Source organism: Ochotona princeps, chromosome 7 (assembly GCF_030435755.1).
Source record: "Ochotona princeps isolate mOchPri1 chromosome 7, mOchPri1.hap1, whole genome shotgun sequence".
NCBI lineage: Eukaryota > Metazoa > Chordata > Mammalia > Lagomorpha > Ochotonidae > Ochotona > Ochotona princeps.
Window position 1 is genome coordinate 43,287,071 of NC_080838.1, and position 18,558 is coordinate 43,305,628.

Below are 18,558 nucleotides of genomic sequence, written 5' to 3' on the forward strand. Positions count from 1 at the left end.
TCTGAAAAGCTGCACTCCTCCTTTTGCATATTCCTTAGTAATACATGCAGTATGCTTTATGGAAATAAATTGTTCAAATAACAATAAAATCTTAGTGTAATGTCTTATTAGCACATATTGACACTGATTTCCACCTAAATTTAATTGTTAAGGGAAACTATTAAAATCAAATTTAATGTAATAGCTGTTCCAAAGGAACATCATTAGTTTGACAAAATATCTTCCTGAAATCGGACGACACTTATCTGAAAAATACTCACATGAAACTTTAATGTCCCAGGCTTTTGTATTACAAGCAAATGTTATCCTGTCCTGCCTTGTTCACGTACAAATCAGAAACTAAAAATCATTTACATTGTGGTTCATGGCACAGAAAATATTCTGCATTCATCGTCTAAGCAATTGAGAGACCCAAAATATTTTTTTATTACAGTATCATAAGTTGCATAGGATTGTGTCTGAACAATGATACAATTCTAAAAATCATTAGATAATTATGGAAATCATAAACTTAGAAACCTCATGTTCTTTAGGCTAATAAATTCTTGAAGCTCTTAATTTTGAAACTTGTACTTAAACAAAAACTTGAAAGGAAGATAAACCGATAAACCCACATTGATGTTAATTATTTGCACTAAGAACTTCACAATTAGCAAATGTAGATACTTGTGGAGAATGCGCAGTCAGCAGAGGCCCGGATTCCCAGGATTTAGTCATCCCTTCTACTTACTGCAGTGTTGCTTATGTTAATTATTTCCTGGTTCCTCATAATGTTGTATTAAGTTACTGCATATAAAATATTAACAACAATGTAAGGCCTAAAGTATGCATTCAGAAAATGTTAGAAATCATTAATACCATGTTACTTAAGGTTTTTTCTTTTGATTCAAAACTTACATTAAATAAATGCCCCCATGTAAAAGACTTCTAGTTACCTATTCATATACTTACGTGTACTTAGCATTCTTTCTGATTCATACATGTATGCTTGTATCACTTTTATCACATACATATTTGTATAAACTGCAAAATATATATTGGGTATATAAGCATGTGTGCATATTCAGGCAAATAAAAACATGCTTAAGACAAAATACATAATACAAAATAACAGTAAATAGAAAAACTTTGTCCTTTCATATATTCTTTGATGATGATAAAGGAACACATTTATCCTTTCAAAGTACCTTAACTTTTAAGTAGTTGGTAGCTGGAGCTGGAACCATTTGCTTTAATGTTTCTTATATTTTCTTTAATATGCATTTTCTGTAATATATTCATGAAATAATCCTGAGAGGAAATACATTCTTCTTTAAAACTTGACATAATGGCAATTGATGTCGTTTGGAGATTTCTTGCTTTCTGTTCTGATGTTTTGTAGTATCAGTGTTATGAGGTAGTCAGTCAGCAGTTTGTCAGAGGATGGAAGTTGGAAGCTCATTTTCTTAAGCGTAAGTCATCTTCCCAAGGTAGTTAGCTGGCACATAGCCTTTCTGCCCCTGAACTTCAGCCAACCACCACTCTTTATTCCCGCTTAGGTCACAAAATCTAAGTATATGAACTCTTTGGTACTCTTGAAGGCTGAGTTCATGATCACTCCGTGCTTGAAAAGCATGAACTGCATAGAAGATCTGGATAGAGAAGCAAATGAAATTCTTGGCCTTAAAGGAACACTTCATGATTATTAAATATCAGAAGCCCCCAAATAACTGCTATACCATCTTTCAAGTAAAACCATAAGACTAATAGTAAAAGGTTGAGTTATGGCATAAGAGTAAACAATTGACTAACAATATTTGTGCCATAGTTTATAAAATACTGAATGTTAGGTATTACTTACCAGAGACCACACAATCCAACTTGCAAAAGAAAAATGTCAGTATAGCAAAAGAAAACGCAAAACCATACCACCACCAACAAAAACCATACATGGAACACGACTAATTGTGAACTGGATTTTGAAAAAAGTAACCTTTCATAAGTGACAAGGTTGATACAGGGGGTGATCTGTTGTGCTCAAAGATATAAACAGGAAATATGTGAAAACAATTTAGGATAAGTCAGGCGCATTAATTCTTTCAAAATTCAGTATTCATGGATAAAGGGAGCTATGAGCAGGAAGAAGTTACTGAGGAGTGTTGTGAGTAAGTTAAGCTATTATAGTCTTGAATTAACTTTCAATGAAATTCTTATTCTGGTGACTGACATACTGTCTTAGCAATTAGCACAAGCTGTTCCCTAGGTAAAAGAATCACATTTCTGTGACCTGAAGATTTGTGTCTCCGCAGTGTGTGTGTATTAATATTCTAGACTCCAAGCGGATAGTACTGAGGTGGGTGATTAGATCATGAGGCTGAAGTCCTCATACATATGACACTTCCCCATCCCTCTACCCTGTTAAGATCTACTGAGAAGATGCTCAGTCTCTGAACCAGAAAGTTGACAGAACACAATATGTTCATGGCCTAATGCCATGATGTTGAACTTCCAAACTTCTCAACCATGACAAATTTTTGGTTGCATTTGTTGTAATAGCCAAAATGGACTAAAGCACAAATTTAAATTTTTCTTCATTGGTCACATGAAGATACATAGCGGTTGTTTAAAGTTTGTTGATTTGAAAGGCATGGATATCACATGAGAAATGAGACTTGCTGAACATGTTATTTTGAAATTTTAAAATATATGTTTGCAAGGAAAGAATCTTGATTGAATTTGAATTGTAATGCTGCATCAAGGTGGAGGAATCCACCAGGGGGGAGGGGAGGGGAAGGGGGAGGGGGATTCCCAAAGCCTATGAAACTGTCACATAATGCTAAATATTAATTAAAAATAAATTAATTAATTAAAAATATATAAATAGGAAAACAAAAAGGGAGGTGGTATACATTTTTAAAAGATTTGTTTATTTTTATTGGAAAGGCAGGTTTACAGAGAGAAGTAGAGACAGACAGAAAGATCCTCCATCTGTTGGTTCACTCCCTAAATGGCTGCAAAAGCCAGAGCTGAACAGATCTGAAGTCAGGAACAAGTAACCTCCTTTGGGTCTCCCATGCAGGCACAGGGTACCAAGACTTTGGGCCATCCTCCAGTGCCTTCCCAGACCACACGCAGGGAGCTGGATGGGAAATGGAGCATCTGGAACACTAACCAGTGCCCATATGGGATCCTGGTGGTTGGAAGTAGAGGATTAGCCAATTGAGCCATCACGCTGGGTCTGGTGGTATAAATTCTTAAGCAATTGTGTGACTGAAGTAATAATCACCTAGTATAGAGCTCATCCCAAAGTATATACCAAATATGATTTAATCTAAACAATGTGAGTTGCATCCTGGAAGAGACCCACTGCTGACCATAAAGATAACTGGTGCTACTCAAACTCATATTTTCTTAAACCCTGTGTTTCGTCCATTTATCAAAATGCTTATGTACCAAACTCTTGTTTTTGCAAGGATGTGCACAGTGTATTCTTATGGAAAGGACTGGAGTCAAATGTGCCATTGCTGCTGCTGTTTTGTTGTTTACAGAGGAAAACATTGAGTACATCCATGAGAGCAGAGAGGAGTTCCGTTTCCCAAAAATATTCAGAAATCTAAGGTAGTATAACACATACAATTATAGAAAGTAACTTGTGAGGGACTGGATTAGCAGTTGCTAACTATCTTATACAATTTTTATGAAAATATATCATTGTACCAGTACAGCTACAGATTTTTCAGTATGTTTGATTTCCTGCAACAAAACACTAAAATATTGGTGGTAGTCTTTCAGTTTAGCACAAATTCTCTCGGGGCAATCTGAAAAGTTTCACCCAGATCTATTTCATGTGAAATTATGGTACATTTTATAAATATAAACATTAAATATAGATTTTCATAGTATCATAAATCTGAAGTACAGGATTATAAAATACTTGCAATACTTCAAATGAGGTGCCAAAAGTATTTCAGGTAAATGTTTTTTGCTTTTAATATTAAATGGAAGCATACTTCACATACTCAAAATGGAAGGAAGATTTTTAAGAGATTGTGGTCTATTTTTCTTTACCCTCATAAAAATCTCATCTTTTAGTCTCTTGTATGTGTGTATGTGTGTTTTAGTCATTTTAATGTTAGGATAAAAGTTAAATTTTCAACCTGCAATGGATTTCAGAGCTGAAAGATTTCTTATCACTATTTCAAAGACTTATTTTTGTTTTTATTGGAAAGGCAGATATACAGATAGGAGAGAGACAGAGAGGAGGATCTCTCATCCGATGATTCACTCCCCAAGTGGCCGCAATGGCTGGTGTTGAGCTGATCCGAAGCCAGGAGCCTCTTCCGGGTCTCCCACGTGAGTGCAGGGTCCCAAAGCTTTGGGCAGGTCTGCTTTCCCAGGCCACAGCAGGGAGCTGAATGGGAAGTGGAGCTGCTGAGACTAGAACTGGTGCCCATATGGGATCCTGGCACTTGCAAGGCGAGGACTTTAACCTCTGCACTATCGCTCCGGGCCCTCTTATCACTTTCAATATTTTAGTTGTTTTAGGTTACGTTTTTCTAGCTTAAAATATTAATAAACTTTGGTACATTCTAATTGTCACTAATTTGAGCCTTAATAATCTGATCCTTTTTTTCTTTTTAGTTGACATTTACTAAAATGTATTTTATTGGTTGCTTCTTTGTACTTGGAAAAGCTGTGGCTCATTTTATGTACAATATTCTACACACACAATGTAGTTTTCCACATTTTTTTAATATCCTTGTGTATTATTGACATATATCCAATTTATAATCCAGTGTTGTTACTACCAAATCTTTCCCTATTCTGCCATTGCAAGTTCAGCATTCCCTTAGTCTAAATTGGTGCATTTAATTTTCTTCCCTTAGCAAGCCTTGTTACTTGTCTGCAGTGAATCTCAGTTTATTGATTTTTCCCACTTCTCCAACAGTAACAAAAATCATAACATATTTTAATTTTCCTGCGGAAAAACTAAAAAGCTTTTTAAAAATACAGAATTTATAATATTATATGATATGTAGGTTAGAAAGCCAAGGTACTTACAGTACATGAAAACGGCTCATTGTTCTTCCTCACCCTCCAGAAGCCAGCGTTGATATTCTTTGTTTCAGAATTATACATTTTTATCACACAAATAGTTTTAACCAAGAAACAATTTTAAATAAAGATAAGCCCAAACCACCACTGCTGTCAATATTTTGTCCTTCCTTCCTTCTTTGTTTTCTTCCTCCCACTTACCTCTCTGAAGTAAAGGTGGAATTACAGTATGTTTAATTTTTGTAACCTGTTTTGTACTTTAGAGTATCTTTGAGGGCTAGGCATGTATCCTAATGGCTAAATGACAGGTGAAGCTATCACATCCCACAAGCACCTCATTTTGATGCCCAGCTCTCACTTGATGGCAGACTTCTAATACACATCCTGGGAGGCGGTGGTGGTGACTCAAGTACTAAGTGGAATGCTTAGATGGAGCTATCTGTTCTCTGCTTCAGCTGGCCCAAACCTGGCTATTTATTGTAGGCATGCAGAAAGTGAAGCAGTAAATGGGGGCTCTGACTAGCTCGCATTCTCTGTCTCTTGAGTAAATGTTTTTAAATGCTATTTTTTGAAAATCTTTTCATATCTATTATATAAGGCATCATTATAATGACTACTTAAATACATTTATTAAGTACAGCCTATCAGCTTGTCAAAATGCTTCCTAAATAATGACATACCATTTCACGTGACATCGCCATCGTAAGTAAACCTATGAATTGTAAAGATCATGGACCAGACCATGATTTAAGATCACCAACAAAATAAATAACTTCTTGGGAGTCAAAAATTTTATTTTCAATGTTATATGGATTGAGGAAAGAAACTGATTTTTAGACATTGAACTGTCTTCTAAAACTAAGGTTTATCATCTGTTAAACCTTAAGGTTTAAGGTTTTTCATCTGATCCTTTTTAAGAAGTGCCGAGCACAACATTCTGCTTGCCAATCAAGGTATCATTAATACTAAAGTCAAGTCCCTGGGTGGAATATGAGATGCCTGTGGCCTATTGGGCCAGTCTTGTATAATCAGATTCCTTAGATTCTAGGTGATATCAGTTACTATTATGGGGTTTTACACCTATGATTTGTTCACACTGTATGACCTGTGAAGAGATCTTTGCAGAGATGGATACCAAAATGCCTAAGCAGGTCCCTCTGTAAAAAGGCCGATTTTCTCTGGTAGGTCTGATCTAATCAGATGAGATACGTAAAAGAGCATTCACACCTTCTCTGATGGGAGAAATCTGAAGGCAGAGAGATGCCTCCTTACAGACCTGGAGAAGCAAGTAGCCAATGTGGTAAACTGTTACAGAGAGCGCGAGCCATGTGTTAAGGATCTGAAAGAAACCTCTATGTATTGAAGGTGGTCCCTGGATAATTTCCAGCAAGAAAACCAAAGCCTCAGTTCTGTTATGATGATCAACAATCTTGAGCTTGAGGGGAAAAACTTGAGAAACTAAAACCTAAGATACACCTAAAAGGTGAGTATATGAAATCTAGAACGAGACATTGAGGTACGCCAAACTTGGCTTGCTGATCATGGGCAATATGCTGTGGCCACTAAGCTTGTGATCCTTTGTTATGCAGCACAGAACCCTGTTGAAGACCGTGCCAATCTTATCTGATGGACAACATGAGAGAATCCGTTTGAATGGAATCGCATACTCATTTGACTTTCTTTGTTACAGTATTTGAGTAAAGAAGTTAAAAATTAGATCCTGCTAAATCCCTTGGTGTAAATTAGTAGTGCTAGACTCAATATGCAGCAGCTCATCTTCACTCTTCAGTGGGGGCTCTGGATCATGAGTCGGGGAGCTTCTAAAACAGGCAGAGAAGGTACATGTTTCCTGTATGGGACATGTATGGATGATACTTTATGGTTTGTTCCTGAGGCTCCGTAAAGTGGGATAATCATACATACCAATTACAGCTGTATAGGAAGACAGGCATATGCAGGAGGACGGGAAACCTCACCAATGTCAAACCATATCCAGCTGTAATCTTGTAAGAAAGCTCCGAAAACTCAGGGCAAAGGTCCTGAAGCAGGTGGAATGGAACAGCATGGACACAGGAACTCCCTAATCCTCAAGCTTTGATAACAGATTAAAGAGAGGTACCATTTCTAGCATACACCGCTTACTTATTGGTAGCCTAATACAAGAACACACTGTCTACTGATTGACCCCCTTGCATGCAAGCATGTAAACTACAGCCTGTTTCAGACCCTCCTTTTTCTTGCCTACGAGACCCTGAATCTATTGTTGTTAATAAACTTTGGCTTTTGACCATGAGTCAGCAGTCCACGTGTGATTATTGGCTCTGTGTACCAAGTTCCTCATTGCTGAACAGCAAACACTTTTGTCAACATGTTTCCTCCAGCAAGCACTCCATTTCTGTAACAAGCATACCAGTATGTTTTCACTCTACCACTAAGATTCCTAACTCACTGGAAGGGTTCTAGACAATTTTAGAGGCTGTTTATACAGTAATAAGCAAATTGAGACTTTGGAACAGTGCTTTTTCAACATTTTAGCTAGAATGTCCCTCTGAAAATCTGTGGAAACCATTGGCATCTTTCATATTAAAGGTGTACATATGCAAAATTAGCACATTTCTGACATAGTTCAGGGGATTTATGAGAATTCCATGTACACACTAAAACCCATCTGTAGATGTCTTAGTTTCAAGATGTCAGCTCAAGGGTAAAAATCACAAAAAACACTACAATCTAGAAATAAGTTGGAAAATACCTTATATAAATGTCATTAGAGCCCTCCAAGTGTTCACTGAATGTAAGGCAGAAGCCAAAACTATCCATTCCTCTGTCCTTGTCAGAGTTGACTGAAACCATTTAGTAAGAGTAGATTACAACCACGTAAATGTTCTTACAAATCTGAGAGTAATATAAGTACCACACTGTAGGGAGGCACAGGAAAAGGAAATGGTGACCTACAGTGGCAACCAATTAAGCCAGTGTAGATTTCAGTTGATGTGTATGATAGTAAAATAAAATTAAGAACAAAAATCTAGAGGCCATGCAAAAAATTTCCTTGTAGGCAACCTCCAGTGTGAGGTAATAGGATATGCATTGTTCTCACTGTTCACAAAGACGATACAAGTTACTTCTTTTTTATTTTGTTTTTATTTTACAAGTTACTTCTTTTAGTCACTTTATTTATAAACCTTTATTATAAATTGTTCTCTTAGACTGTGACATCAAAAATATAGATTAACTGTTTCCTTCTTCCTACATTCTCTGAGAAACAAATGGAAATGTCAACTCTCTGCCAAGGATTAGAACAGAAATGTAATTCTTTCTGGTTCCAAGGAATGCAGAGCAGGTGCTTTTATAGAAGTCTTAAAACCACTGGCCCAAATGCCTCTACTGGCTAGGATTAAGACATCAAGGGAAATACTTCTACCTGGTCCTTTCTTCTTTTTTCCCTTGTTTTGGGGATTCTGACAGATGCATCTTCTGCTCACTGTAGTAAATGTGTTGGGACAGACTGCCCACACATAAGGAAGGCCTTCATGTCGAACTGGTAAGTTCCCACTGAAGGGATATATCAGGGATCCTGTGTAGCCATAGATTCAAAATTCATAATCCAATTTTATTAGTAATAATGCCTAAGTTTAAACCCCTTATATGACTGTCTGCTTTGAATTGGTGCCAAACTCAAAGGACACCGCAAATATCACTTTGTGAAGAGACACCATCAATATATGTTGTTTTAAACGAAAGAAAATTATCTCAATTTTCTTCTGTTGGTAATGGAAACTTCTAATGGATCTAATTCACATGCTGCGTACTAACAGGATTACGAGAGACAATGACTTTGCAACAGCAGCCAGCAGGAGTTACAGGGAAGAAGCTTCTCACTGTTCATCGAAGGCTGAGAGAGCTTAAAGTGATATACTTAGTCTGAAGGCTTTGTGAAGTCAAGTAAGAACCAGGAGTTGATATCAAGACAGTTTTAGAGTGTCTTGATACATTTGAGTCTCAGGTTTCTGTGATGGGTTTTTTGTATAATGCAGTCTGCTAAAACCTTTAATCAGCTATCTAGCTTTCAATGATTAAAGTTCATTAATTAGCTTACTATTATAAAATGTCTTTTGGGAACTCTCAACACATTAAGAACATGAAAAAATGGCAGAGAAAAAGTGTTTTGAAACCTCAGGGCACAAGAGTTGAAGAACACATACTAATATCCAGAGAAGTTAAGAATCAGTCATGCGTGGGAGGAAATACCTGCAAACCATGTGCCTGTTAAGGACTTGCACACTAAGTATATAAATTACTCTTTTAATTGTTCTAACTCATAAATTAATCGAGTAAATAACATAATATGTAATTAATAGTAATCATTATTAATTGAGTGTTTGATCTATGCTGGGTACTCTATTTGTAATCCTCACATCAACTGTGCTCTCTGAACTTTTGTAATTTCTGCTTCATATAAGAAAACAGGCTCAGAGAATTTAAGTTCTTGCAAAATGACCTACAGTGAGTACATATTAATGATGCGAAGTAGCTTGTCGAAGTTGACACTTTCCCACCAAGTCTCACAGTAAAATAGAGTACCATTACAAATTCTTTCAAACAGCCAAATATTTTTACCTGAAAGTTCTCGTTCTTACCTGTTCATCTACTTCTTGAAAGCTGTCGGCATCAGTGCCGTTTGTTTCAAATTTTCCACAAGTGCCACTAAGGGATGAGCTACTGTCACTTTTGCTCTCTTCCGGGGGTCCCGTGACACTGTCACTAACTGGTCGTGAGGACACAAAGAGGCTGATGTTATCAAAATCTTCATCACAGAACCTGTTTTCAGCATCTGCCTTCTGCACTTTCGCTGGGTTGTAGGGTTTTAGGAAGGAGGAATACACATATCCTTTTACAACTGGATAGGAAATAAAAAGAAATGAATCAGAGTCATGCATAGCTCTCCCCAACATGGTTGCTTAGAGAAGCACACAGAAGTCCCCGCAGAAAAATCTTAACCTAAAGAGGAGTCAGCTTACTTCCTGTGTCAACAAGCCATCTGCTTGTGCTCTCAAAGGGATCTTTCTGTTCCATCACAGCCACCAACTCTCCTTCCAGAAGATCGATGTCATGCTCCTGTGTAGCGTTGCACTTGCGCTTCGCTTGGTAGAGTTCCCCTGCACTGTATGTGGACAGAAGCTTGGAGCGGTGAATGTCAGTTTGCCGTGGCACTTCCGGCTGGGAAAAGTAAGGAGAAATTTTTGTCCGCATTGAGCTAATAAACATTTACTTATAATGTGGAAGTCATGTGCTGACTCGGCATTACTTCAAGATCAGAGCCCACATCAGGCTTTTATTGCTACGTATACAGCTGAGTTATTCAATGGAAAAATTCTCCAGTAAGCACATGATGGCCGTGTTGTAGAAATGAAAGAAAATTCAGCTGATGACAAGAAGGCAGAAGTTCTAATCCTCCTTGAATGCCAAACATTTCAACTGGCGTTTACATTCAAGCCCTGGCATAGGAAACACTTGGAAATGAATAGTTAATTAAGTAAATTATATGTGTGCATGTCCATTTTTCTGGGAAAGAGTAAGCTAGGAAGGAAGGAGTCAAGAGTCATTGACTGCATTCCAGTGCTGACATTAACAGACCTTAAGAAATTCACTTTATTCCTAGAGCCTGGGGTGCCCTATTCTTGAAAATATACTATTTATATTATTTATATTTATATTATTTATATTGGAGTACATTATTTATTTCTATAAAAATATTTCCATAAGACCTATTCAAAATACATTTTTTTCAGTGCTTATCTTTTGCTAATCACTATTTTAGGTACTTTGGTGATACAACAAGTATAAAACAAATGTTAAAAATGAATGTTTTATGGGGCTTATAATAAAAGAATGGAAATGGGTGATAAAGTATATACAGATGATGGTATATTAGAATGAGACAAATCATAGGAAATAATATACTATGAACTGGACAAGGCCAATAAATAATGGTTATACATTTTGACAAACTCACCAGAATCTGTACAGGCTTCTTCTTTTCAAAGCTAAGTTTCCTCTCAATAAATGTGGCACTATTATCCTTCACAAAATGCATACTGTGCACCTCTTCTAACACCCGATTCTGAATCTCAGAGATACTTGAGACCAACAGGGGCACCTACAGGTTGGAAAAATACAGTGTTGTTTCTAGATTGCTGAGTGACTAGGTAGGTGTTGAATTTAGTGCCGTTGTGATGAGTAGCATAAATTAGGTTGACAGCAAAATCATTTTAGATACTGTAATTCAGTAAATCTGGAAACCCCAGTAAGATTATGGAGTTAAATTTTTAAGGATTCAAGCCCAAATAAAAAGAGGATGGAAAAGGCACAATAGTAATAAAGGCTTAGAAATCAAAAGTCACTTCAACACTGTGGAGTGGGAGTGACAAGAGGAGAGAAGCGACACATGAACCAAGAGCAAGAGATCATTCCGGCTTTCAAATAAGTCAGCAGAAAAGTTATGATGTATTTCCCCTCCAGAAGTAGAGTGTTTCCACACCTTCACAACTGTGCAGGGTTTTTTTTTTATGTTTCTTTTGAGGGACTCAATGGATAGAACTTTGAAATTACAGAACAGTAGAAGTGATGCCATCTGACTTTGAATATTTGGTGAAGAAAACCCATGGAATTTCTGTTGCTTTCTCTCGGGACACTGCTGGTGGAAGCTTAACTTACTATGCCAAAATGCCAGCTCAGATAGCTGATATTTTTAAACAGCCACAACTGAAAAACAGTTAAGGGCTAAATGGTAGCATACAATAAATAGAAGTTGAAAATATAGAGTTTGTTATATAATCTGATTATGATTTCATTTGGGAACCTCAATGTTAACAGCATTTTTAGAACTTTTCTTTTGAGTTGGTCAGAATATTCAAAGGAAAATTATTCAAATCTTCTGTCTGGAGGATAACAGTGTGACCACTAGGCCTGACTAGGGGTGGGGAGACGGCTTTGGGTACTGTGTATATCCATTTGCTTATTGGCCAGCTGCTCCACTTCCAATCCAGCTCCATACTAATAGCTTGTGAGAGAAGCAGAGAATGGCCCAAGTCCTTTGGCCACTGTATCTATGTGAGAGACCTGCAAGAAGGTCCTGGCTTTGAAATGGCCCATTTCTTGCCATTGTGGCCATCTGTGGAATGAACCAGCATTTGGAAGATCAATCTCTCAGTCTCTCCTTCTCTCTCTCTGTAACTGCCTTTCAAGCAAAAATAAGTAGATCTTTAGAAAAGGAAGGAGGGAGGGAAGAAAGGAACAAAGGAAAGAAAGAAGGAATGAAAGAATAAGATGAAATAAGTAGTTTTATTAAAAAATCAGATATCCCAGGCGTGACACTAACATGTGAGATGCTAATAGGAAAAGAAACCTGTCTTAATTTTAAGAAAACAAAATGAGTCCTTGAAAATTAAAATTACAAGAGCGGAAATTAAAATATCAGAAGACTGATATAGGGAAGAAGAAAGTAGAGCAAAGTAACAAAGATATATAAAATAAGCTGGGAAAATACAATGAAACTATAAAAATCCAGAAGATACCAAAAAAAGAAAAGGTAAAGGAAAAAAGAAAAGTCAATGAAATATTGAAATATTTCTAAATTATTCAAATACTAAATATTTAAATGTTCTGGAAATGCAAGCAGACTTTCAAATTTAAAGGATCCTATTAAGTGTACAATACACCAACATACATCATCATTAATTTTCAAAATGGTAGAAACATGGAAGAAGAACCATAAATTTCCAGGACTAGAATGGGATAAGCCATGCAAATAATTAAAATGGACTACAAAGTTCTCAACAGAAACTTGAAACTAGAAATGACAAAAAAACAGACTGACATCGGATTTAGAAAGAACTGAAGACTCTACAACCAACTACACCATCAAGTGTGACTAGAGACACTTTTCAGTTACTCAAAATGTCAAAATATTTATCTCCTAATCGTTGTTTCTCAAGGGACTACTAAAATTGTGCTGTACATCCCAAATCATGAAGTAATCAAGTCAACATCAGGTAAGGAAACAAGGAAATGAGATTCCACATAGAAGAACAGTAAAGGGAATGATGATCAAGTGTGATTTTAGGATCATAGTTACTTTCCACATAAACTAGCAACCAAGTCAGGTGGGAGTGAATTGGAGAGCTCTGAAAATGCTTTCAGCAAGAAGACACAGTTGACCAACTTCACTGCACACATGAAAGTCTTACAAGGCAATTCATACAATTGATGGATAAGGTTATGCAAAGGAAAATTAAACTAGTTATTAAAGAAAAACCCATCACTAAAGTCAAGGAAAACCAAAGCTAAATAGGAAAGAAACGGTAATCAGCAGTCTGTGTGTCTCTGATTCACTTCGTGTGCTGCCTATCTATTTCCTTCAGATTCATTCTGCTTCCTTTGCCTTCTTGTGTTCTCGGAGGCTGATCAGAATAGAATGAATTGACAGTATTTTTGCTTGTGTGGCTTTCAGATAGGTTTAATGAATGAAGAAATCCCAGAGGAAATCAGAATAAGGAAGGAAAATGCGATATGGATACTTACTTCCTGAGTTTCCTTTCTGGAGTGTTAACTATAACACACTGCTTTCATCAGGTCACCCTCTCCTACACTCTATTATGTCATTCTATAACCTCTCTTTCACCTTATTTCTTTTTACCTATATAAGTCTCTTCTTTGACTGCTCTGTAGGGCAGAGTACTGTTCCTAAAACCTCTCATATGCTTGCATTTACTGCAAGTATACATAGATTTTTTTTATAAATAAACTATTAATTTTTTTCTCCAAATGCTCCATCTGAGTGTGTTGTGCTTTTCCTGCAAGGATCATGACTGATAGGCAAGTCAAAGAATTTAAACACTGAATACGAACTTACTAAGATTTATGATATAACTGGAGATATATATATATATATATGTTGTAAGGGCATAGAACGAGAAAAGAGCTAAATCCTCATTTTTCATAGTGCAATATATATCATGCTTAAAATTGAAAAATGATGAAATGACAATGCAAGTTTTATTTTGAAATACTAGAAAATCACCCCAAAATTGAAAAAGAGTTGCCTCTGAGAAAGAAGAAATGGAGAAAAAGGAACGAAAACATTTGGTTTCCTTAAGCAAGGCTATATAATAAATTAGATCTCTCAATCATGTGCATGCAAAAACTCTGGTCAAAAATGAAAAATAAAAGTAAGGCTTTGTATTTCTGAAAAATACATAGTGACCGTGGCTGGAGCCAGGACCCAGAAACAAAATTCAGGTCTCCCACATGGGTGGTAGCAACCCAGGTACTTAAGTGTTCACTGCTGCCTCCAAAAGTCTACACTGGTAAGAAGCTAGAGTCAGGCTCCCGAACTAGAGGTCAAATCCAGGTATTCCTGTGCAATATGTGCGAGGCTAAATACCCATTCTCAGAATGGCAGGAATATCTAAAACAAACAAATAAATAATCTCTGTCCTCCTGCTATGGACTGCCATGTGAAATACATTCAGACAGTTTTTAAAAGTTTAAACACAGTTTTAACAATTCAATACTGTGACCTCAGAGTGAATTATCCAAGAAACTACAGATTAGGGCCCGGCAGCGTGGCCTAGCGGCTAAAGTCCTCGCCTTGAACGCCCCGGGATCCCATATGGGCGCCAGTTCTAACCCCGGCAGCTCCACTTCCCATCCAGCTCCCTGTTTTGTGGCCTGGGAAAGCAGCCGAGGATGGCCCAAAGCCTTGGGACTCTGCACCCGCGTACCCGCGTGGGAGGCCCGGAAGAAGTTCCTGGCTCCCGGCTTTGAATCGGCGCAGCACCGACCGTTGCGGCTCACTTGGGGAGTGAAACATCAGAAGGAAGATCTTCGTCTCTATCTCTCCTCCTCTCTGTATATCTGACTGTAATAAAAGAAATAAATCTTTTTAAAAAAAGAAACTACAGATTAGTCCATTGCTTTTTGGCTAAGGCCAAGGTACATAAACATGTTTCTCTTCCTTAGAGGAAAATAAAAATAAAACAGAATGGTTTGATTGCTACCTTTCTCTGTCATTATGCTGAGATGGTCTTCTTTTTAGAAATCCATTATAAATAACCATGGTTAACATCTAAAAACTTTTAATTGGGAAGGAAACTGGCTTCAATGAAGTAGCAGGCAGATGGTGCAAAGCTGTAAGTTATTTCCTATTTGAAAAGGGATCTCTGATAAAGAACAGTAAATGTGTAAGTTGCTGTAAACCTGAACTACCAAACCTGTTTTTCCTCCCATAAGGAAGAGCAAAAGAAGGTGTAGAAGACCAAGCTCACTGCCTTTGTTAAAATAAATTACATCCCACCCTACACCCATTGGTGCCCACTCTGATTAGGGCTTGTTTTACATGGGTGTGGTTTCTGGTAGAGTCAGAAGCCATGGTGCTGTGCTTACCAGCGCCTCCGTGGAGTAAGCCTGCTTGGCTGTGACCATCAGGTCCCTGAGCAGAGTGATGAAACTGCACAGACAGTTCAACAGGATTTTCCGAGCAGCCTGATTGAACACCTGCAGTTCTTCTACAAGCTGAGCATTGAGGGCCTCGTATTCCTTTTTGGCCAAATCTGACTCCTCTCCCGCAGACCTCTGCAGGTAGCTGTTGTAGTCCAGCATTTTGTCATAGCGTTTCTGGATGAGCTTCAGAGGCCCAGGGAATAAGGACAGTAGGGCTGACAGTGGCCTCAGGACGAGTCTCTGTAAGTGGGCTGCCTGTCGAAAGAAAAAGGGATCCTGCTATCAAGAGGAGTGTCCAGTGCCACACCATGTCCAGTGCCATGATCAGTAGGTTCCCCTTCTTCACACGAGAGTACCAGGAACACAGAGAGCATCTAGCCAAATTAAAAGGAGATCTGATTGTTTTGTATTTAAAAGAATCTATCTAGGAACTTAAAGCATAACTCTCCTAATCGTAAAAAGTTAGCAGGAAGAGAAATATGGAGGTAAAACCTGCATGCCCCAAATGCAATTCTGTCTTTCTCTCTAAAGCTATTGGTTTTTGTCACTGGGACCAAATCATTTAAAATGTTTAATTTCTCTTCTTTCTAGTTCAGAGCCAGGCTGAGCGATTCCAGAACATGGGTTGTGTCCAGCCATTGAGTGTCCAGATCATGCCAATGGCTCAAGACCACTTGCATCAAACAGAACATGTTCAGTCTTAGAAGAAACGGTATCCTATTCCTTCCACATCACCTTTAAATTTCTGGCTACCGATGGGCTTAACTGGTGAACTGCATTCCTTATATAAAGGATAGTAACCTCTAAATATAAGCAATCTATACCTGTGACAGCATTAGTTAAAGGTAATTGAAATACTTCGAAAGGAAATAGGTTCTATGTCTTAAACTGTTACAGATTCAGTTCTACATCTTGGAAGAACTTCATATTAATCCCCAATGCTATGCCAGTACCTGAGTTCCCAGATTTCATTTCTCCTATTTCTCTTTCCCTTAACTCTATTCTGATGCGTCTTAGTTTCCTGTTTGCTAACCACCTTATTTTATTTTACATGCTTAAATTATATGATTATGTTACGGTAATCTGAAAATAAAGTTCTCTTTTGAATCCCAAAAGACGGTCTATTAATTAACGCAAATGGCCCCTGGTAACTTTGAACTCATGGGAAATCTAGGAGAGAGAGAAATCACTTATTGGCATCAGCAATAGCTAACACATATTACATTTGATGCCTGGTTTATGTGATAATCAATAAGTGCCTGCAGACTGTTCAGTGACTCCCTTGACTAAGCAAATAATCTATTTTATCTAAAATAAATTACTGTGTGATGTGATTGGATTCCACAATTAATTTCATTATAACCTTATAATTACAATAGCCAATAACTTACAGACTTGTACTGATTTCTCTGGCAATTATGCTTACAATAATAATCAAATTTTGTTTTAATATTTTGTCTTACATAAGATATATAGGTGGATATAATTCATGGTTAGATAAGAACAACTACACTATCCTTAGAAACTTTTTGATTTTTCATATGCGATTTTCAGAGTCCTATCTATTTTACCTGTTACTGTATTTATATGAAGTTAACAATTTTAATTTTGGAAAATTCTAGAGCATGTTTACAAAACCCTTAAGAGCTTTTCTGAAATATATTTTCTGGAATTAAATCCAGAACTGATTTAAAAACCATGTACACATATTCCCATTAAACCTATGATGTAGAAACGTCTATCCATGTATTCATCCACCTAGAATTGACCAGCCCATTTTTATCAAGTTAGGCAATCTATAATCCTGACTTTCCATTTCCCAGTGCCAGAAAATCAAGATGCATATTTGTGGTTTTCTGTGGCGGTGGGGCTTGTGTTGTACTACCTGATACAGTTCAGAAACATGAGAGTGCCTCAGAAAGTTCATTGAAGATATCTCTCCCTATAACTCTAATGTTCAAAACAAAACAAAAAATGTGTAAAAAATAGAAAACTATTTTCCCTTGGAACAGAAAGAATCATATGTGATTCCAGAATAACAAACACTGGTTTTCAGAGGCTTTTTGCTTTCCAGTGCTGATAAAAGTCATTCTCAGGGATTATCTTGTGCCTCTTCTGTAAGAAAATTGGGACATTTTGAGTGAATCCTGTAATAAGATTGCAGCTTTCTAACTTAAAAAAAAAAACTATGACGTATTTCATGAAGATTTAAAGAAGTATTGATTTTAAAAATGCTGCACAGACTCTGATGAATCCCTGAAACATAGTCTGGGGTCCTGTAATCTCAATTTTAGCAAAATCCTCACTAATCCACTTTAAAAATATTTAATGATTTTTTAAAATCCCCTGTTTAGGAAAGAGCTGGCGTGGATTGGCTCATGCCTCGCTGGGTGGGACACAAAGATTAGTTACTCCTCACCATGGTGTTGGGGATTTTCCTGCACCCCCCAAAAACATGTTCTGCACCTTAAATGTCGACAAATGTCTTGTTAGAGTTACAAACCAGTCTAGATTATCCTAAAATCTGCCAAGATCAGCAAAATTATACTTCAACACAACAAATGGCTAAATACTAAAATGAAATAGACACGAGACAGCTGAATGGTACCTTATAGCCATTTTAAGGTATATAGCAGCCGGTGCTGTATATAAACTAAAATTGAAATGTCAATGAGCTAATCATAGGTTGTGGTTAGGACTTGCTTTTTTTTTTTTTTTTTTTTTAACATACTGGTTACTCAAAACCATGTCAATTCCATAATATTGCAAATTGCTGTTGATGTTATATTGGGACTCTTAATTGACTGGGATGATATTCTACCAGCTCTAACTTTGGACCAGAAATGGTCTCCCCAAGAAACTGTTCAACCCAGCTGGACAATAAGTAGCTGGACTCTATGCTTGGTATACGTTTGCAAGGAAAGAATCTTGATTGAATTTGAACTGTAATACTGCATCAAGGTGGAGGAATCCACCAGGGGGGAGGGGCGTGGGGAGGGGTGGGGGGATTCCCAGAGCCTA

The 18,558-nt window shown here is 37.2% G+C and overlaps 1 protein-coding gene across 1 annotated transcript in view; it reads right to left on the reverse strand.

The window, feature by feature from the left end:
* Positions 1 to 1,445: 1,445 nt before the first annotated feature.
* The window catches only part of ARHGEF38 (Rho guanine nucleotide exchange factor 38), a 102,157-nt gene continuing 85,044 nt past the window's right edge, over positions 1,446 to 18,558 (reverse strand). Inside the window, exons 10-14 of the mRNA XM_058666979.1 lie at positions 15,481 to 15,792; positions 11,051 to 11,194; positions 10,056 to 10,254; positions 9,675 to 9,934; positions 1,446 to 1,631 (exon numbers count right to left, since the gene is read on the reverse strand). Of these exons, the coding sequence (XP_058522962.1) occupies positions 1,446 to 1,631; positions 9,675 to 9,934; positions 10,056 to 10,254; positions 11,051 to 11,194; positions 15,481 to 15,792 (1,101 nt within the window). The remainder of the gene's footprint in view (positions 1,632 to 9,674; positions 9,935 to 10,055; positions 10,255 to 11,050; positions 11,195 to 15,480; positions 15,793 to 18,558) is intronic.